This window comes from Carcharhinus amblyrhynchos, chromosome 10, assembly GCF_965287045.1.
Source record: "Carcharhinus amblyrhynchos chromosome 10, sCarAmb.v2.hapA, whole genome shotgun sequence".
In the NCBI taxonomy this organism is placed as follows: domain Eukaryota; kingdom Metazoa; phylum Chordata; class Chondrichthyes; order Carcharhiniformes; family Carcharhinidae; genus Carcharhinus; species Carcharhinus amblyrhynchos.
Genome location: NC_137333.1, coordinates 2,150,366 through 2,173,347, shown reverse-complemented (window position 1 = coordinate 2,173,347; position 22,982 = coordinate 2,150,366). Strand labels below are relative to the sequence as shown.

The 22,982-nt window shown below is 44.0% G+C and overlaps 1 protein-coding gene across 1 annotated transcript in view; it reads left to right on the top strand.

Moving 5' to 3' along the window:
- Window positions 1-1,600: 1,600 nt before the first annotated feature.
- clybl (citrate lyase beta like) overlaps window positions 1,601-22,982 on the top strand; it is a 126,143-nt gene continuing 104,761 nt past the window's right edge. The window contains exons 1-2 of the mRNA XM_080198060.1: window positions 1,601-1,650; window positions 5,195-5,272. Of these exons, the coding sequence (XP_080054186.1) occupies window positions 1,622-1,650; window positions 5,195-5,272 (107 nt within the window). The 5' untranslated portion in view covers window positions 1,601-1,621. The remainder of the gene's footprint in view (window positions 1,651-5,194; window positions 5,273-22,982) is intronic.

Here is a 22,982-nt window from a genome sequence, read left to right as displayed (position 1 = left end):
TGCTGCGTCTGCTCTATCAAACAATTCTCCTCAAGATGCCTCGCTATTTTCCCCTTGATCACGGATTCTAACATTTTACCTACAACAGACGTTAAACTAACCGGCCTATAATTCCCTGCCTTTTGCCTGCCACTCTTCTTAAACAACGGCGTAACATTAGCCGTTTTCCAATCTTCCGGCACTTCCCCGGAATCCAGCGACGTTTGAAAAATAACCACCAAGGCATCCACTATCACCTCCGCCATTTCTTTCAGAACCCTTGGATGCATTCCATCCGGTCCTGGGGACTTGTCCACAATCAGCTCCTCCAGTCTGTCGAGCACCGCCTCTCTAGTAACAATAATGTCATTGAGACCCTCCAGTCCTACCACCTTTCCATCGCTAACACCCGGCAAATTACTCACGTCCTCCTCCATGAAGACCGAAACAAAAAAGTTATTCAAGGCCTCAGCCATTTCCCCATCCCCTACCACTAAGTCCCCCCTCTCATCCTCTAAGGGTCCAACGTTCACCCTAGCCAGCCTCTTCCTTTTTATATATTTATAAAAACTCTTACTATCTTTTTTATATTAAGCGCTAGCCCAGCTTCATAGTTTCTCCTACCCTTCTTTATCAACTTCTTTCTCATTCTTTGTTGACATTTAAACCTCTCCCAATCCTCTTCTCGCCCACTACTCTTAGCTACTCTAAACGCATCCTCTTTTAATTTAACACTTTTTTTTACCTCCTTCAATTTAACACTTTCCTTTACCTCCTTACCTCCAGTGGTTAGCACTGCTGCTGGTTCATAGCGCCAGGGACCCGGGCTCGATTCCCAGCTTGGGTCACTATCTGTGAGGAGTCTGCACATTCTCCCCATGTCTGTGTGGGTTTCCTCCAGGTGCTCCGCTTTCCTCCCACAGTCCGAAATATGTACTAGTTAGTTGCATTGGCCATGCTAAATTCCACCTCAGTGTACCCGATCAGACGCCGGAGTGTGGCGACTAGGGGATTTTCGCAGTAACTTCATTGCAGTGTTAATGTAAGCCTACTTGTGACAATAATAAATAAACTTTAAACTTAATATCATTCTGAGGGGCAGCATCACTCTAGGGAGCTGCAACAAGTTTAAAGGTGATATTGCGTTTTCAAATAAATCTCAACAAGAAAACGGGGGAAGTAACGCAAAACAACTTGGTTATGGTTAAATAGAACAAAAAGCAAATGCAAAGACAATAATTAAACTTTAAAACTTTATACAATCTAGAGGAGGAGCCTCTACGAGGGGCGGGGCTTTCCAGGGATACACCCCTGCCAATCACACCCGTCGGCCAATCAGCTTCCGGCATCAGTGAATGGGCGGATCCCATCCCACCAATCAGCGGGCTGAACCCTCTGCATCAGAGGGGAGAATCCCGCACCAATCAGAAGGGAGACTCCTGCACCAATCAGCGGCCTCTCTCTGTCTGCACCAATCAGAAGAGAGACACTCCGTTTGCACCAATCAGAGTGGAGATTCTCCACCTGCACCAATCAGAAGGGAAACTCCTTCTACACCAATCAGAGGTCTCTGTGTCCGCACCAATCAGCGTAGAGACTCTCTCTGTCTGCACCAATCAGCGGTGTTTCTCTGGGCGCTAAGATGGCGGCGGTGCGGAGCGGCGCTCGGCTGTAAGTGACCCGGGGACTGAGAGAGGCAGAGCGGGGCAAAGCCCCAAACCCCGGCCCGGGGACTGAGAGAGGCAGAGCGGGGCAAAGCCCCAAACCCCGGCCCGGGGACTGAGAGAGACAGAGCGGGGCAAAGCCCCAAACCCCGGCCCGGGGACTGGGTCAGGCAGAGCGGGGCGAAGCCCATCCCGCCCCCGTGAGCTGCCAGGCCTGCACTTGCCTCGCTCTGCCCGGGGTGCTGACTGGTATCTCCCGGGTCCCCCCCTTCCTCACTCTGCACTGACCTGAGGAATCTGGCCTTGGCCCCTCTCCCTCACTCACCCTTGGAAATGGCCTCCATTAACATGGGATTAGCTTCCTCCCCCAGTCGTTGCTAGCATCCATTTGATTTGATTTATTATTGTCTCGTGTATTAGTATACAGTGAAAAGTATTGTTTCTTGCGCGCTATACAGACAAAGCATACCGTTTATAGAGAAGGAAAGGAGAGAGTGCAGAATGTAGTATTACAGTCATAGCTAGGGTGTAGAGAAAGATCAACTTAGTAGGTCCATTCAAAAGTCTGACGGCAGCAGGGAAGAAGCTGTTCTTGAGTCGGTTCGTATGCGTCCTCAGACTTTTGTATCTTTATCCCGAAGGAAGAAGGTGGAAGAGAGAATATCCGGGGTGCATGGGACCTTAATTATGCTGGTTGCTTTACTGAGGCAGCAGGAAGTGTAGACAGAGTTAATGGATGGGAGATTGGTTTTCGTGATGGATTGGGTTACGTTCACAACCGTTTGTAGTTTCTTGTGGTCTTGGACAGAGCAGAGCCTTCCCGGTGTTAATACAGCCAGAATGAATGCTTTCTATGGTGCATCTGTAAAAGTCCAGCGTCTCTACCATCCATACAGCATCGAAAGAGACCATCGAGTCTGCATCAAATATCTGACAGAGCATTTACCCCGTGTGTTTACTCCACTAATCCACCTCACCTACACGTCTTTGGAAACTAAGGGGCAAGTTTGCATGGTCAATGCACCTAACCTGCACATCTTTGGAATATGGGAGGAAACTGGAGGAACCCCATCCAGACACTGGGAGAACATGCAAACTCCACACAGACAGTCACATGAGGGCCTGGGGGATAGACAAATGATGGAAGGGGATCAGCGTGGGTTGGGAGGGATTAGGGAATCAGTGGGGTGAAGGCAAGGCCTGGGGAGCCAAGAGGAAGGAAGGGGTGCCTGGGATTTGGGGATGGATGTGGAGGGATTGGTAAGGTGTGCTAGCACTCGTACATTTTTGGCTCACTACTCAATGTGTCTGCACATTTTTCTATGTTAAAGGCAAGTTGTCATCGATGTCTTGCTTACGATTGAGTGTAGTTGTGTAAGGTGGGCAGTTACCAATTTGTCAAAACTGCGCACTTGGACAACGAGCAATGTTAAAGAGTCAAAGCAAATAACTGCAGATGCAAAAGCAGAAGATGTTGGGGAGTATTGAGTAGGTCAGATGCAACGTATGAAAAATAACTTAAGTTCATATCAGGTGTGAACTTTTCTTCAGAAAGATGTTGCTGCTTTTCTCAGGGTATGTATTCCGGGGTTATTTCTTTGCAAAATTTTGTTTAACACACAATAAGGATAGAATATGCAGGTTAGCACTTTTTATGCTAAGTGGCAGCACGATGGCACAGTGGTTAGCACTGCCACTTCACAGCGCCAGGGAACCAGGTTTGACTCCTGACTTGGATCACTGTCTGTGTGGAGTCTGCATGTTCTCCCCGTGTTTGCATGGGTTTCCTCCGGGTGCTCCGGTTTCCTCCCACAGTCTGAAAGACGTACTGATTAGGTGCATTGACCTGAACAGGTGCCGGACTGTGGCAACTGGGGGAATTTCACAGTAATTTCATTGTAGTGTTAATGTAAGCCTTACTTGTCACCTAATAAATAAACTTTTAGTGTTAGTTTACTAAATTTGCAGGTGTACAAAGGATTAAAATGCCTATTTATTGCACTATGGGATATACTGTGAAAGCGTTCTGCGGTCCATTTATTTCTTCCCTCTGTCCTGCCAGGGGTGGTATTGACTGCTGTTTAGTTTTCTCCTTGCATTTTCTCGTCTGCCACAGCAGTGCCACATTCCCTGCACTGAATACCAGCCTAGTGGAACTTGAACCCACTTGAGCACTGGGTACCAACTGGCAGGTATACTACCACCTGAGCTAAGTGGAAACTTACTTGTTTACTTCAATTAACCTTTAGCAGCCCCATGCTTTTCCAATTCCTCGAACTATCGGAATGATTTTACCTATTTGGCAGTTGTATTGGATACAGGTTTTCAATGAATGGTTGTGGTGATTAACATCACTGATACTTTGGGGTGGCAAAGTGGTTAACACTGCTGCCTCAGCGCCAGGGACCTGGGTTCGATTCCAGCCTCAGATCACTGCCTGTGTGGAGTTTGTCCATCCTCCCCGTGTCTGCATGGATCTCCGCTCCCATTTTCCCCCCCACAGTCCAAAGATGTGCAAGTTAGGTACATTGGCCATGCTAAATTGCCCCTTTAACGTCAAGGGGATTAGCAGGTGAAACGCATGTGGATAGGGCCTGGGTGGGATTGTGGTCAGTGCAGACTTGATGGTTCGAATGGCTTTCTGCACTGTAGGATTCTATGATTTCTGAACATATATAAGGATATGCTTCGTACCTACTGAGGGTTCTAAAAGTAAGATTTGTGTGAACCAACGTTTAATTTGAAAAATTATGTGTAGAAGGTAATTGATAACCCATTGCATTCCAATGTTGCATATTTGGAGGCTTTCCTTCTTCCCTGAAGGAACACTATCTCTGTTTTTCTCCTGTGTTTAATGTGCTTAGAATTGACTCAACACAAAGGAATGGATTTAATTCAGGCTTTCAATTTTCCTGAGGCTTCTTAACGTTGTTAAGCTTGTCCACCATCTACAAGACACAAGTCAGGAGTGTTGTGGAATACTCTCCATTTGCCTGGATGAGTGCAGCTCCAACAATACTCAAGAAGCTCAACACCATTGAGGATAAAGCAGCCTGCTTGGTTGCTACCCCTTCCTTAACACCATTCCCTTCACTACTGATGCACGATGGTAGCAGTATGTACTATCTACAAGTTGCACTGGAGGAACTCACCAAGGTTCCTTAAATAGCACCCTGCAAACCCACAACTGCTACCGTCTAGAAGGACAAGGGCAGTAGTTACCTGGGAACATCCACCTGGAGGTTCCCCTCCGAGTATCTCACCATCCTGACTTGAAAATATATTGCCATTCCTTCACTGTCGCTGAGTCAATATCCTGTAATTCTGTCCCTCACAGCACTGTGGGTGTACCTACACCACAGGGACTGCAGGGGCTCACCACCCTCTACTCACAGGCAATAAATACTGACCCAGTCCACATCCCATAAATGAATTTTCAAAAATTAAGTGTTAGTAAAATTGCTTTACTTCCATTTGATTGCCTTACTTCAAGATGGTGACTGCTTAGTCTGACCTTAAAGCTAGAGTTAATGCTGTAATCCCTCCCACAGGATCTCCATCAGTGTCACAAGGTGGTTTTCTCCACAGCGTAACATCTGCTTCAGAACCATTGACAGAGGAATTTACTCGTGAGTAAATTATTGCAGTTGAACATGATCAAAAGCGTTCTATTTGTCAGTTAGGTCACATCTGAAGCTACTTGTGGAAGTCCTGTTACCTTATCAGACAGGACAGAAGGAGTCATTTGGCCCATCTCGCTAATCAGTCCCCTTGCTCTTTGCCCACAGTCCTGTAATTTTTCTCCAAGTATTTATCTGGTGCCATTTTGTATATCCAGACCCCTCATCTATGAGCTTCTCATTATATTTCTGTTATTACTGAACTTATTTCCTGAGATTTCTCCCATTTTTTACCCTTCTCCTCTATATCTGGAGCATGGTTTCACCGATCATTCTCCAAGTGACCATACGTCATCCTTAGCAGGAGGCAATTCAACCTGGTGAGGGTCATGTTCAAGTTCACCCCTTACTGAATCAAGGTCATTGATACATCAGGGTAGCAATGAATTACACACCTCTGACGTCTCTATAATTGATGTCTGTCTTTGAGTTGATCTTGAGTTTGTTTACAGCTGACCTCAGAAATAGTCTCAGGTGTTTAATGCTTCTTACTGAAATAAAACAATAATCACTTGTGTTTCACTGCTTTCTCTCATCTGGAAAACCCTGTGACATTATTCTGCTCAGTGCCACAGACTAGTTCCAAGCAACACGGTCGCACAGTGATTAGCACTGCTGCCTCTCAGTGCCAGGGACCCGGTTCAATTCCCAGCTTGGGTCACTGTCTGTGTGGAGTCTGCACATTCTCCCCGTGATTGTGTGGGTTTCCTCCGGGTGCTCCGGTTTCCTCCCACAGTCCAAAGGTGTGCAGGTTAGATGGATTGGCCATGCTAAATTGTCCCGTCGTGTCCAAAGATATGCCCAATCCATCACGCAAACCAGCCTCCTATCCATTGACTCGGACTACACTTCCTGCTGCCTCAGCAAAGCAGCCAGCATAATTAAGGACCCCACGCACACCAGGTGTTCTCTGTTTCATCTTCTTCCTTTAGGAAAAAGGTACAGAATTCTGAGGTCACGTATCAACTGACTCAAGAACACTTCCCAACAGCTGTCAGACTTTTGAATGGACCTATCCCTCATTAAGTTGATCTTTCTCTACACCCCTATAACACTACATTCTGCACTCTCTCTTTCCCTCTCTATGAATGGTAGGTTTTGTCTGTATAGCGCACAAGTAACAATACTTCTTACTGTATGTTAATACATGTGACAATAATAAATCAAATCAAAGATATGTAGGTTGGATGGATTAGCAGGGTAAATATGTGGGTCTACAGGGAGAGGACCTGGTTGGGATGCTCTGTTGGAGAGTCAGTGCACACTCAGTGGGCTGAATGGCCTCCTTCTGCACTAGGGATTCTGTGATGATTGAGGGGGAGAGCTGACTGGTGATGATTCAACCTGAGGATTCAGGCGAGGGGCAAGGTTGAGAAGGCGGGGCCTTCTCAACCTTGAAAAAACAGGATGAGGTTTTACCTGTAAAGTTATTTTATAAACTCTTAAATTATTCGCACTCTTGTCAAGTTATTTTGTTTCATTAGTTCAAAGTGGACTAAAGAACTGGTAATATCAGATTAGGCAGAATGTTCAGAAATGTAAATACATGAATTGGCAAGCAGTTAACAAAAGCCTCGATTAAACTTGGAAACAAGGTACTGTGGATGTTTGGAAATCTGAAAGTGCTGGAAACACCCAGCGGTTCTGGCAGCGTCCGTGGGGCAAGAAGCAGGGTTGATGTTTCAGGTCAGTAACCTTTAGTCATATGTTCTGGTGAGAGTTTCCTGAGCTGAAATGTTAAGACAAATATTCTCCCCGGTATGAGGTTAAAATTCATCCCCTGGAGTTGTTTGCATACTATATATAAGCGTTGTTTTGATTCTCCCAATTATTATTCTTTTGTAGAGTGAGTTGTGACATATTGTGTCGAGATGGATGTGTTAATTGACAGTGTCATCAGTTCTGATTACACAGTTTGCCAAGAATAGCACAGGAGTTAATGTGATCAGGATCTTAAATCCTGTGCTTTAAGGAACGGGTTGATATAAACAACAGTTTATTTAGCACATATCACTTATACAGATTCTTCTCTTGTCTCTGTTTTTCTCAAAACACTCAATGGTTTATTTAATAAGCGGTGTGATGATTTCTCAGGTTAAGCCCAGAACTGCAGCTGCTGGAAATCTGAAAATGCTGGAAATCACTCAGCAAGTCAGGCAGGATCTGTGGAGAGTGAAGCAGAGTTAACATTTCAGGTCAATGATCTTTCATCAGAACTGGAATAGCAACCTGAATAGTTTCTCATCAAGTGCCAAGGCAGGAAAAAGGTGAGGAAAGGACAAATGGGAAGATCTGTGATAGGGTGATGGGAAAGAGAAATTAAAATAATAAGGGGGATGATGGTGTAAGACAGAAGGAGGTGGTAATGGGCCAAGCACCATCTGAAACTTACAACAAGGCTATTTGCTAATGTTCCTGTTGACTTTCCTCCTCCTTCGTCACACTCCCTACCCATAAAATGCTCATAGAATCCGACAGTACCGAAGGAGGCCATTTGGCTCATCGAGTCTGCCGTGACCACAATCCCACCCAGGCCCTATCCCCATAAATCCATGCATTTACTCAAGCTAGTTTCCCTAACACTAAGGATCAAATTAGCATGGCCAGTCTACCTAAGCTGCAGATCTTTGAAGTGTGGAGGAAACCCATGCAGGTACAGGGAGAATGTACAGAGTTCACACAGACAGTGACCCAAGCCGGAGATCGACCCCGGGTTGCTGGCACTGTGGGGCAGCACTGCTAACCACTGTGCGAAACCTGTTCAAAATTTGTATGGCTGTGGTTTTCTACCCATCCCACATTGCCTTTCCTCCTCTCCTTGTGGACATGCTGGACTGCTGTCAGCTAGCAGAGAACTGAAGTACATCACCTAGAAGTTGCTCTGTATATTTGAGCTAGCCAGTGAGAGCTAACTGGATGTGTAACTTGAGCTTGAAATTGTTGTTCCCACATGCTGCAGTAGGTGTTTAACCGGGAATCGGGAACCCTAGATGATTTTTCCATTTTTTCCCTAGAACCGAACTGAGAGACAATTTAACCCCTCTGCTGCTGACTTGGCAGTGATAAACTAATTCACCCCAGATAGGATATCACAGCTCCGTGACTGAATCCCACAACTGATGAATCGGGGTTTCAACAAGACAGATATGTTCAGTTCTACAGAAGAGATTTTTTTTTATAATGCTCATTACTCTGCTAAGGAGGAAAGACTTGCATTGTTGTAGTGCCTGTCACAACCTCCCTCAAACAGCAATATGATGATGACCAGATAATCTCTTTTTATGAAGTTGGTTGAGAGGTGACTATTGCCCAAGACACTAGGGAGAGCTCTCCTTCAGAATACTGCCGCAGGATCATCTTACCTCCAGCTGAGGGAGCAGATGGAGCTTTGCTTCAATATCTCATCCAAAAGACTTCATTTCCATCAGTGCAACTCAGTTCCCTCATCACTGTGTTTGTATTGTCAGTCTGCCTGCCTTGTACTCCAGCCTTTGGAGTTGGAACTTGAGCCCACAGTTTTCTGATTTGAGAGGTGAGAGTGTGATCCCCTGAGCCAACTGTTGGGTATTTATTTCGAACGCAGGGATAAAGTGCACGTCCATGCAAGAATGCAGAGCTCTGAATTTCAGGACTCACAAGCACTGGAAGAGTTAAGTTCACCCGTGTTGGATTTTAGAAAGAAATTGTGATTCAATCATCAATTTTCCTTGTACTGTACACTGTCAAGTTATATACATCTGCACTTCATTTGTAAAAGAAGTTAATGAGAAACTTCAAACAATTTAAATGTCAATTACAAAGAAAGCGCGGTTTGAAAATTCCATTAATCTGTCCATATTGAGCATCAAACCATGTTTCCCAGGTGTATGTAATTCATGGCAGATGACATTCCTAAGACCCAATTATAGAGGTTGTGCTAATCCTCAGCACAGAATTGAGCACAAGAGTGTACAGAGTATCTGTCACACAGTGTTATGGCCACTTTGAGACATGGGCTAGACAATATTACTGTACATAATCTTTGTCACATTGATAATGAAGTTGAGCAACAAAGATATCAGTGCCTCGGACAGATGAGGATTGTGAACTTTAGCTTACTGCCGTCAGTTCTGTAACAGTGTAAAATGTAAGTGACTGGAGGTGAAGGGAAAGGTTAACAGTGTAGTTTTCCACAGATTTCTCTTAAATCAATGTTTGCTCGTAGATATGTAGAACCTGACGTCAAAACGTCTCAGAATGGTCCAGCGGTGGTTCAGTTGCTTTTGAAGTTCATTGACTGTTGCTATGTAAGAATGTACACTGCAGTGTTCAGCACAGGCATTTGTTGTGAAGGGTATGTTTTATTTTTCCGCAAAGTTCGAATGTCTTGCCTGCTTTCTACTGCAGGCTGCATTGTATCAAGAACACCATCGTGACAAAGATTAAGTAATATCCCAAAGGAAAAAATTGACTGCAAGTATGAAGTCGACAAGTGATGAAAGTAGCCCTGAGGTTGTCAATTAAAAAGGCAAGGCCTGGAACTGATAAGTTAATGGGCAGTTTCCCCTTTACTTGGCCTGCAGAAGCTTTAAAGTGCAGGTTATAAAAATCAGAAGTGTAATCTATTTCCTACAACATATCCAATTAAGGCTAGCCACTTAGACTCTTGCAGATTTTTTTTCTTTCAGTTTGGGTTAACTGATAAAGTGCTGAATGGACTGTGACACAGCACAGTAAAGCAGAGGCTTGCCTGTTCGCTACAAATACAGATAATAGCGAATGTGGACTTCCTTTTTGCACAGAGATAAGTTAAATGTAATCTGACTGAAGTCAATTATGTAGAAATGTCAGAATTGCTGTTCATTTTGGGAGTACTTAGAAATTATGTATAATTTTTAATAAGGGAGGTGGCATGTTTTTGAATTTTAACTTCACTACGTATTTGCTTAAAGGTTACCAGGTGAAACATGATACTGACATTAACAATTAATGACTGTGAATTTGCTCCACAATATTATTGATCAAGGATAATGTATACATATAAGTGAACTACAAGGCAGTAATTCTGCTGTGTGATTCCAGTGCTGTGATGCTGCATCATTTCTTCCAGTTTATTTTGACTCCCATTCCGGGGCGCTTTTGGAATAAAAGCTGGGATTTCTCATGGCTGCTTTTTGTGCCTTGCTTAAGATCAGTAAAAGAGATTATCAGATCAGAATCTCATTGCTGTTTGTGGGACCTTGCTGTGTGCAAATTGGTTGCCTCGTTTGCTACATTACAACAGCAGCTACTCATCAAAAATTGCTTAATTGGCTGTAAAGAGGTTTGGGAGGTTTGCGGTTGTAAAAGGATCTGTATAAATGCAAGTCTGTCTTATGTGTGCATCTTGACAATTTAGAATTTATGTCAGTCATTGAATTCGTTATTCATTTTGATCTTAGTGACGGAAATGTGTAATTATGTTTCAACACTCTTACTGAAGAAGCTTAAATGTAGCGAAATTGAAATTCCAATCACTAACGCTTTCAATGTAATTATTTCAATGATAATAAATATTGAAATCAAAAAATCTTGGCTGTATCTTTTGTTACTGCTAAATGCACAGTTCAGTGAATTGTGCTCTATCTCCTGTTGTAGAAAAGCATCTGCAATGGTTTCTCTTCCCTTCCATGCACTATTACCTCTCGTGTCCTTGAAGGTTTAATCTCAACCCCTTCCTAGTTCTCACCTACACAATGCTTTCCACGGACATCCAAAGACACAGCATCAGTTTCCACATGTGCGCTCACAACACCCAGCTCTGTCTCGCCACCAGCACCTCTTTCAACCCTTCCACTGTCTCCAAATTGTCAGCCTGCTTATCAAACATCCAGTATTGGACAAGCAATAAATTCCACCAAATAAATATTGGGAAGACCAAAGCCATTGTTTTGAGTCCCTGCTGCAAATTCTGTGCCCTGGATTCCCATTCCTCTCCCTGGGTGCTGTCCGATGCCAAACCAGAGTATTCACAACCTTGGTGTAGGGCTACATACCTGCACCATCCTTCAGCTAGACTACTGCCATCTCTGTAACAACAGCCAACTCTTAGCTTATCTCCGGCTGCAACCCTCATCCAGGTCTTTGTTACCTTAAGGCTTGACTGTTCCATTATTGTGGCTGGTTTCCCACCTTGCATCCTTCATAAACTTAATGTTTATCCAAAGCTCACAGTCAGGCTCTAGGTTATGGAAATTGGTCTCCAAATTTTCTGCCTTGCTTCTTTAAGACCCTTCTCAGTCCCTCTTACTGGACTAAGCCTGTCTTTAATACCTGCTTAAGTGCTTCATCTGGTGGCACAGTGGTTAGCACTGCTGCCTCAACATCAGGGACTTGGTTTCAATTCCAGCCTCAGGTCACTGTGTGGAGTTTGCATGTTCTCCCTGTGTCTGCGTGGGTTTCCTCCAGGTGCTCCAGTTTCCTCCCACACTCTAAAGATGTATGGGTTAGGTTGATTGGCCATGGTAGATTGCCCTTGGTGTCAGGTGGATTTGCAGGGTGATATTTGGGATTATGGGGCAAAGGGCCTGTGTGGGATTGTTGTTGGTGCAGGCTAAATGGAGTCCTTCTGCAATGTAAGGATTCTATGATTGTCACAATATGGTGCTCCTGTGAAACACATTGGGATGTTTTACTATATTCTGTAGGCACAAATCAAAACAAAAAATGCTGAAAAACTCTGGCAACATCTGTAGAGAGAGAGAGACAGTTAATGTTTTGTATCTAATATTCTTCAGAGCTCTGAAAGGTTGCTGAGTTTTTCCAGCATTTTCTGTCTTTATTTCAGGTTTCCAGCATCCGCAGTATTTTGCTTTTACTGTAGATACAACAGCATCATTAAGATTTTCCCACAGGAAGAGAGGACGTATCAGGATTATTGGAGGTAATCCTGATATGTCTACACCATAAGATTGGCACAGTGGTTAGCACTGCTGCCTCACAGCACCAGGGACCCGGGTTCAATTTTGACCTTGGGTCACTGTGCAGAGTCTACACGTTCTCCCCACATCTGCATGGGTTTTCTCCCACAGTCCAAGGATGTGCGGGTTAGGTTGATTGCTCATGCTGAATTGACCCTAGTGTTGGGAGACTAGGAGAGTAAATATGTGCGGTTTTGGGAATAGGGGCTGGGTGGGATTATGGTCAGTGCAGACTTGATGGACTGAATGGCCTGTGGCACTGTAGGATTCTATGGAAAAACGAAACAAATGAGGAAGTGTGTGTGTATGTCATAATATCTGTGCCTTGCATTTGTATCATCTTTTACTATTCCTTTGGGCTGCCCCAATGTCACATTTAATAAGTCACTTCTGAGGTGTGATCACCGTTTCTATATAAGCAAGCTTAATAACCAGCTTGCACACAGCAAGATCCCATAAACTACAAATGAGCTGAAATCAGGGAGAAATCCCTGCTTTTCAAATATATCCTTTGGATCTTTTATGTCCCTTTTCGTTGAGGCATTCAGTCTAATCTCAGACAACAGATAGCACTCCCAACAGCACGGGTTCCCTCTGTACTGCATTGAATCACCGGTCTGGATGGATCTTGAACCCTTCAGTGTGAATGTATATGCGGCAAATATAGTTTCTTCGATTCCCGAACAGAAGTATTTCACAGCCTGTGGCTTAGTTTAAACAGCATTCTTGGAGAATAGAAACCCAGATAAACTTTTAACGAAAGCATGTTAAAAATGAAGTAAAAGAATATGGATAATATTTTGAAAATGAAGGATGTAAACAAAAATCTGGTATTTTTTTTGTGAAAAAACTAGCAACCTGGAGTTCTGATCATATAAGAGCTTTTCCGTTCCTGCATCTTAGCTATAACCCCCTTCAAAGGCAGAAACCTCCATGTTCAGTGCTATGTGAGTATCATCACAGAATTGTTACAGCATAGGAGGCCATTTGACCTATCATGTCTGTACTGGCTCCAAACAAGCATTGTGGATTCGTGCCATTCCCTTACGTTTTCCCCCGTCCCCCTGCGCATTGTTTCTATTCAGGTTATCATTTAATTCCCTCTTGAACACCTTGATTGATACAAAAGGAATTGCCAGTTTACTAATTTTATTTCATAGTGAAGTGCACCAGGTTTCACCCTTCTACAATGACAGGACCAAATTAATGGATATCATTGTTTAAGGAATTGAGATCCACTTGGTCAGCAGCTTCCTTCTGCCTCATAAATGTTTGCCTCTTTCCCCTCACCCATAAGCAAAAGTTTATTTATTAGTCACAAGTAAGGCTGACCTTAACACCGCAACAAAGTAAATGTGAAATTCCTCCTAGTTGCCACATTCCAGCATCTGTTCAAGTCAATGCACCTAACCAGCATGACTTTCGGACTGTAGGAGGAAACTGGAGAAAGCCCACGCAGACATGGGGAGAGCATGCAAACTCCACACAGACAATGACCCAAGCCAGGAATCAAACCCAGGTCCCTGGTGCTGTGAAGCAGTGGTGCCAACCACTGTGCCACCATGCCATTCAAGTCACCTCTTTGCTTTTGAGATGTTATTGACCCAATTCCTCAATCACACAATTATCTTTCCTTGGGCCAACGTCCATAATCATCTATCTCTTCAGGTGGTGTGCCCATACTCTTTAGGACTACAGCAGTCACAGCTCAAAGAGACAAACGATTAAAATAGAAAAATCCCAACTGACATTCAGTCCAGTGCACAAAGAGGCGCTGTACTGTCGAACGTGCCATGTTTCAGATGAAAAGTTTAATCTGAGACCCTTCAAGTGAATGCAGATGCGTATACGGCATCATTCTGAAAGGGAGTTCTCCGCAATGCTGAAGGCCTGAATCCCTGAAGCAGATTACCTGCTCATTATGGTATCGCTTGCTGTGAAGGAATTAACAGCCACATCTACATGTAGACTTTACAACACTTTTACTATATAGTTCTTTTTTTTAAAAAAAAAGCATTCAGAAGATTTTGCAAATTTTTGTCAATTCAAATTTGGCCTGTGCAGTTATTGTTATAACACAAGTAAATAACTTCTAACTTCTCATATCACAAGAGAATCTTCTCGACAAAATTAGACAGTACTTCTAACACAAAATTTATACATTCCTTGATCATTTTAAGTATTTTTCTGTTATTCAGTTTGAACCTCGTAGGAGGCTTAGGGGTGATTTTATAGAGGTCTATAAAATAATAACAAATCAGCAAGATACTCAACATCTTCCCCTAAAGGTAGGGGAATCTAAAACTAGAGGGCATTGGTTTAAGGTGAGAGGGGAGAAATGCAAAAGGGTCCAGAGGGGCAATTTTTTCACAGTGGATGGTGAGTGTCTGGAACATGCTGCCAGAGGTAGTAATAGAGGCGGGTACAATGTTGTCTTTTAAAAAGCATTTAAACAGTTACATGAGTAAGATGGAAATGGAGGGATATGGGCCAACGATGGGCAATTGTGGCAATTAGTGGTAACCAAAAGGTGGCATGGACAAGTTGGGCGAAAGGGCCTGTTTCCCTGCTGTAAACCTCGATGACTCTGAGCCAATTATCTATCGGTCAATCTCATTCAGCATTGCCAGCAGTGGTTTGCACTGCTGCCTCTCACCGGGACCTGGGTTTGATTCCTAGCTTGGGTTACTGTTTGTATGGAGTCTGCACGTTCTCCCCATGTCTGCGTGGGTTCCCTCTGGGTGCTTCTGTTTCCTCCCATGGTCCGAAAGATGTGCTGGTTAGCGTGCATTGGCTGTGCTAAATTATCCTTCAGTGTATCTGACCAGGTGCCGGAGTGTGGCGACTAGGGAATTTTCACAGTAACTTCATTGCAGTGTTAATGTAAGCCTACTTGTGACACTAATAAATAAACTTTGAACTTCTTTCCAAATACTTCCAGAAGTTAATGTTTTACTCAGTGTCACTGTCTATTTCTGTGCAGATAGAACTGAATAAACGTCCTGCAATACTTGTTTCAGGATGTTGTATGGGTATTCGTTGCAGTGAAAGAATGTTTTTCAGTGCACAAATTATTTGAGTGTAATTTGTTACTTCTCTCCGACCCCCATCTTCTAAAAAAATTCAATTTCAAGCATTTTTAAAGGCATTGCATGCAGCTTTCCAATAATCAACTCCCATTATTTGCCACAGTGAACTGCAGCGATTATTACTAACTAACTGTGCAGTGAGAATTTCCTCAATGAATGATGCACAATGTTTATCATTGTATGGAAACATTAGGAATGGTGTCAAAAATGCTTAACCAGGAGGTCGGTTTTAAGGAGCATCTTTAAAGAAGAATTGAGAGGCAGAGGGATTGAGGGAGAAAATTCCCAGATCTTAGCTTAGGGCCCAGGTAGTTGATTCGCCCAATGATGAGGTGATGAAATGCACAAGAGGGCAAATTTGGTGCAGTGCAGTGATCTGTTGGTTGAGGGTGGGGATGGGGGCAAGGAGGGTGCAGAGATGTAGAGGTTACAAATAAAGGCAGGGGAGAGGCCAGGGAGGGATTGAAAATAAGGTTGAGAATTTTACATACGAATCAAAAAAACCTGCAAAAAGGCAACAAATCAGGCAGCATCCTGTGGAGAGAATCAGTTAATGTCTCAGCTCAATGAGCAGGTCCTGTGTGCAATGATAATTAATACAGTGGGAGCAACTCATTGTAAAGCTGCTGTGTCCAAAGTCACCATGGGTATCTCATTAAATGCTCCTCTTTTCTGTAGTAAACTGCTTCCTCTGAGCACTTTGTCTCTGCTCAGTCTTCCCATCCCTCACCCTTCCACAGTGACAATACCAAATTTCAAGGAAGTGATGGATGCCATGGTTTAAGAAACTGAGACCCATCTGGTTGGCTGGGTCCTGCCTCAGATTACAGTTTCTGTCACTTGTTTCCCAGCACCCATAGATCCAGAGAATCCCTACAGTGTAGAATTCATCTCCAAAAGAGCATTCCACCCAGTCCCACTTCCTTGCCCTATCACTGTAACCCCACACATTTATTATGGTCAATCCACTTAACCTACACATCTTGGGACACTGAGGACAACTTACCATGGCTAATCCTACACAGTTTTGGACTGAGAGGGGAAACCGGAGCACCCAGAGGAAACTCACGCAGACACGGGGAGAACATGCAAACTCCACACAGACAGTCACCCATAGACAAGATCGTTGCCTCTCTGCCGGCGAGAATTTGCCACTCAGCCAAAACTCAGAGAATCCCAGCCACAAGGTGAGGTTGGAGAATTCCAGTCAATGTTGTTCAGTGATGTCTTTTGCATGAGCATTGACTAAGACACAGGGGAGAGCTCTCCTGCTCTTGATCCGTAAGTCCAGTCGAGGGGGCAGGACTCTCATGGTTTAATGCCTCATCAGAATGATGAAATCCAATGGACCCACACCATGTGAAGATGACTTGTTCCCTTCCCTGGTGGACATTCATGAACCAGCTGGATTCCAGGACAAGCAGCCACTTTTCATCATCACTTAATTTCCCCACAATTTAACAAATCTTTTGAATGCGTTTTGAAGTGAGGGGGCAGTACGGTGGCACACTGTTGCCTCACAGTGCCAGGGACCTGGGTTCGATTCCCAGCTTGGGTCACTTTCTGTGTAGAGTTTGCACATTCTCCCCATATCAGTGTGGGTTTCCTCCAGATTCTCCAGTTTCCTCCCACAATCCAAAGATATGCAGGTTAGGCGCATTGGCCATGCTAAATTGCTCCTTAGTGTCCCAGGATGCATAGGTTTGAGGGATTAGCGGGGTAAATATGTGGGGCTAACTGAATACCATAACCTCCAGGTTAAATATTATTTGCCTTGATGATCTTCTCCCAACACCCTTCAGAGTTTGTTATTCTATTCACTTTGTGAAGGGCTTTTTATTCATTTTTTTAAATTCATTCTTGGGACAGGGGCATCGCTGGCTGGCCAGCATTTATTGCCCATCCCTCATTGCCCTTGTTCAGAGGACAGTTGAGAGTCAACCACATTGCTGCCTTCTGGAGCCACGTGTAAGCCAACAGGGTAAGGATGGCAGATTTCCTTCCCTAACGGATATTAGTGAACGAGATCGGCAATGATTTCATGGTCATCAGTAGATTCTTAATTCCAGATTTTTTTTATTGAATTTGAATTCCACCATCCGCCGTGATGGGATTTGAACCCATGTCCCCAGAACATTAGCTGAGTTTCTGGATTAATAGACTAGCAATAATACCACTAGGCCATTGCCTCCCCTTCAATATATTAAACATGTTGTAAAAGTACAAATTGGACTATGGCCTAATATTGCACCACTCATTGCAGTTTACGCGATTTGAGTTAGATTTACTTTCCTATGAAGTTCAATAGTGGACTTTTTGTCCATCTGGTTCACTGTGCCTTGAATAAGCGATTGATATTAGCTGAACCATAGAAACCTTACAGTGCAGAATTAGGCCATTTGGCCCATTAAGTCAATACCAACTGTCCAAAAGAGCACCTTACCCAGCCACTAATCCCCAGGCTTACCCCCTGCTCTACCCACGTAACCCGGTATATTTACCTTGTTAATCCACTTAACCTACACATCTTTGGACGCTAAGGGGCAATTTAGCATGGCCAATTCATCTAACCTACATGTATTTGGGAGAAAACTGGAGCACCCGGAGGAAACCCATGCAGACATGGGGAGAATGTGCAAATTCCTCATAGACAGTCTGGACATTACCTGGATAAAGATGGCCCAGGGACTGGGAATGATAAACTGACATCTGCGACTGATTTGGAACTACGTCAGTGCCCTGGAATTTATTTAAGAGGATCGCTGTTTGGGAAGAGGAGCTGGCAGGGGCACCAGCATGTTGTGAGAAGGAATAGTGGACACCTTGTAAAGTTGTGCGAGTGATAGAAAAGTACGAGCCTAAGTAAAATGTGCTGCGTTCAAGTGAATGGTGTTGGTTTGTGGCAAACTAAAAGCTTAAAACTATGTCAAGGTGCCCAGTAATCTGTGCAGACTTCCCTTAGGTCAAACACAAGTCCACTTTTACTGTGTTTCTGCACTGAGCCGTAAATTAAGAACAGGCTAGACTTGCATTAAACAAGGAGGAATAACTAACATGGCTAGTTTGCTATCAAATTTTACAGAATGACTTCAGTGTCCAAGATTGACCTGTCTTAAGCAACCTTGTACATTACGCTGACATGCCAGGGTTTACACTGACCTATTTTCCATCCTAGTGGATCCTTCATGCCTTAAGAAATCACGGGCAATACTTCACTTTGATCAACAAGATTTTACAATGTTTGGCAAGCATTGAGTGGAACTTTAGGAGCAATGTTTGAAGTCCGTTTATAGTTAGTTTTGATGCTGCTTAAACTCAATAGGTTAAGTAGGTGAACTGCTAATTTCCCCTGCCATTGGGACCTGTTTCTGGGAAGTGACTGAATGGGGTCTTTAAAAGGGGCCCGTGTAAACTGCTTTTACTATATGAAACTATAGGAAATGCGACAGCCAATTTTGCGCACAGCAAGCTCCCGCAAACAACAAATGTGATAATGACCAGATAATCTGTTTTAGTGATGTTGATTGAGGGATAAATATTGGCCAGACACCGGGGAGAACTCACCCTGTTCTTCAAAAACAGTGCCATCAGATCTTTCACCTATTGGTGTTTGATGCCACAACCACGTGTTACCGTCACACGGACTGCGGTGGTTTCAGCTGGCAGCCTCCCCACCTCTTTAATTTGGGAAGGGCAATAAAATGCTGACTTTGCCAGCGATGCCAATCTCCCGAGAATGGATGAAAAGAAAAATCTGGTGTTCTGGATAGCCCCTATCCTCTCCATCACCGAGGCAGCCTACTTCCTCCTCTGTGATAATATCAATGGAGGTACAGTGGTTAGCACTGCTGCCTCACAGCGCCAGGGACCCAGGTTCAATTCCGGCCTCGGGTCACTGTCTGTGCGGAGTCTGCACGTTCTCCCCATGTCTGCGTGGGTTTCCTCTGGGTGCTCCAGTTTCCTCCCACACTGCAAAGATGTGCGGGTCAGGTTGATTGGCCATGCCAAATTGCCCTTAGTGTCAGGGAGATTAGCATGGTAAATATGTGAGGTTACAGGGATAGGGCTTGGTGGGATTGTGGTCAGTACAGATTTGATAGGCCGAATGGGATTCTATGTAGGGATTCTATGATTCCCTATGAACTCCGTGATCAGTATCATGGGATCTTTTATGTTCAACTCAGAGAACAGGTTTAACATTTCATCCGTCTCATAGAATTCTTATAGTGGAGAAGGAGGCCATTCGGCCCATCAAGCCTGCACCGACAACAATCCCACTCAGGCCCTATCCCCATAACTCCATGTATTTACCCTAAATGATCCCCCTTACACTAAAGGAGAATTTAGCATGGCCAATTAACCTAACCCACCCACCTTTGGACCGTGAAAACCCAAGCACCCGGGGGAAAACCCATGCAGACACGGGGAGTGCATACAAACTCCAGACTGACAGTTACCAAGGCCAGAATCAAACCTGAGTCCCTGGCGCTGTGAGGCAGCAGTGCCAGCCACTGTGCCGTAATGTCACATTTTTTTGAAAGATGGAATTTTATCATTCTTCTTCACCTTCCTACTTTTGCATGGTAATAAGGGAGTCCTATGAAGCTTGATGCCCTCTGTATAGTTTAATAGTGGTAATATATTACATTTTCACTGACAGACTTGTATAGAAGATGGTGGGTCCACACGTCATAAACTCTTAGTAGGTGTTTGGATTGTGTTTATCTTAATGCCCAACTCTGAGGAGCCCCATAGAAGCAGCATACTGTGTGCACTTATATTGGGTCCAGCAGAGTTAACTTCCATCTGCTGTGTGTTTGTTATCCTCAAGGCTATTGCACTTTCATGTAACTGAACAGCCATGTGCCAGAGTGACAGCTAGAAGACTCAGTATTGCTACTTTTTGAATATAGTAAATGGTCTCTTATTGCCCTGTGTAGTTCTTGAACAAAGGCAGTTGTCAAAAAGGGTTTTTTGAAGCCAGCTGAACAAACGTGAGTTGTTATGTAGAAGGTATTTGAGCTGCTCGATTAGACTGCAGGATAACCCAAAGTACATAAGGACAGCAGATGGAAAACCAGCTCTGGAGTCCGAGAGAAAGTGCGGGCAGTTCCAGAGGGACAACGTCTTCAATTCCAGCCAAGAATCTTTGATCTACGGAACAGATCCGATTGAGGTGGACATGAGGAGATGGCGGCTTGCACCTGTGTAAACAGAGTTGAGCAGAAAGGAGTAGAAGTGAAGGTGAAGTCTGAGGGGTGGTTGGCAGTCGATGAGTTTGGGACTTGGCGAATGAATATCAATCATGTTTTTAACTTTCGAGAAAGTATCCGGCATTTAACAGTAGTTGCACAGAGAAAGTCGGAGTAATGTTTAATAATCTGTTGTTCGAAGGATTGACGCGGGTTGGCAGAAGTTGAGTGAATATATCAGAGGAGCTTAGCTCCCCTTCTGTCACACTCAATTTCCTCCCTTCTCTCTCCTCTCCTGAAGGTGGCGACCTTTGCTGGTGTACCAGAATCTGAGATCTTGCCAAAAGCAATCTTCCTTCACAAAAAAGTCCAGTATGACCTTTTCAGTTCATACAAACCCAACATACCAATTTGGAAATTTGTAGACTTTGGGTAACAGTTTCAAAATAGAGCTTAGAAACAGCCATGGACTCAAGAACAGCTTCTTCCCTGCTGCCATCAGACTTCCGTAAGGACCCACCTTACATAAAATTCATTTGTTAGTCATAAGTAGGCTTACATTCACACTGCAACGAAGTTACTGTGAAAATCCCCTAGTTGTCACACTTCGGCTGAGGGAGAATTTAGAATGGCCAATTCACCTAACCAGCACACTTTTGGACATTTTGGGAGGAAACCGGAGCACCCAGAGAAAAGCCATGCAGACACAGGGAGAACGTGCAAATTTCACACAGACAGTGACCCAAGCCCGAGAATCGTACCTGGGTCCCTGGAGCTGTGAGGGGGCAGCACGGTGGTTAGCACTGCTGCCTATGTTAAGTTGATCTTTCTCTACACCCGAGCTATGACTGTAGCACTACATTCTGCACCCTCTCCTTTCTTTATGAATGGTATTCTTTTGTCTGTATAGCGCGCAAGAAACAATACTTTTCTCTGTAGCCTAATACATGTGACAATAATAAATCTAATCAAGTCCAAATGGAATACCAATCTTGTGTTCGATCTCCCTGAAGCAGGGGTTACATATTTGATACATTGTCAGCTATAGACAATAATAATGTCATTTGTCACTATTGTAAGTAAAAGTTGCAGGAAATAATGAAACTGATTCTAAAATTAGAATCTTCTGTGGCCTTGCCCCTAGCTGTCTCTAAGATCTCACACAGTCCCACAATCCTCTCAGACCCACATGTTCCTCCAACATCCTCCTCCTCCTCCACATCCTGATTTCCATCGCCCCACCATTGGCAGTCGTGCCTTCAGCTGCCTGGGCCATGAGCTCCAGAATTCCCTCCCTAAATCTGTCCACCTCTCTCTCCCATCCTTTAAGACGCTCCTTAAAACCTAGCTCTTTGGCCAAGCTTTTGGTCACTTTTCCAAATATCTCCTTACGTGACTCATTTTGTCTGCCCCCATGAAGCACTTTGGGATGTTTTGCTAGATTAAAGGCACCATATAAATGAAAGTTGTTGTAAATGCAAGAGAATTATGCTGTCATTTGGTGCACAGTTGATGCTGTGTTGAAGGATCGATGAGATAATAACGACATACATGGACTTTCAAAAGGCATTTGCGATAGTGTCACACAACAGACGTGTGAGAAAACCTATAGCTCATGGATTAGAAGAGACAGTAGCAATATGAGTTTTCACACAGCGAGTGGTTGAGGTTTGGAATGCACTGCCTGGAGGTGTGATGGAGGCAGATTCAGTCGATGCATTCAAGAGGACATTAGATGATTATTTCAATAGAAATAACATACAGGGGTATGGGGAAAAGGCACCATATAATGGCACTAAGGCTTGATGATCCTTTGGAGAGCCGGTACAGACAGGATGGGCCAAATGGCCTTCTCCTGTGCCGTAATAATTCTGTGATTCTGAGAGCATTATCTTGAGTGGCAAGAGAAAATCTTGCATTTCTATAGCACCTTTCATGACCTTCAAATGACTCAAAGGTCTTCTGGCCAATGAAATACGTTTGAAGAGCAGTCATTATTGTAACATTAAAAACCCAGCAGCCAATTTGAACACAGCAAGCTCACACAAGCAGCCATGTGATATGATAATCTGTTTTTCTTTTGTCAGATTAACCAGGACATTGGGGAAAGCTCCCATGCTTTTCAGATAGTGCCTGTGAAATATTTTACATCTACCTGAGTAGGCAGACAGGTTCCAGTTTAATCAGAACAATGGTACCTCCAACAGTGCAGCGCTCCCTCTGTAATACACTCTGTGTGTCAACCTGGATTTTGAAAGTCCTTTGATGCGTTGTTACACTGAATGACAGAGAAACATAGGAACTAGAGGCAGGAGGCCATTCAGCCCTTCGAGCCTGCTCCGCCATTCATTATGATCATGACTGATCATCAAATTCAATATCCTAATTCCCACCTTACCGTGCCCCCCCATACCTCTTTAGCCCCAAGAGCTATATTTAA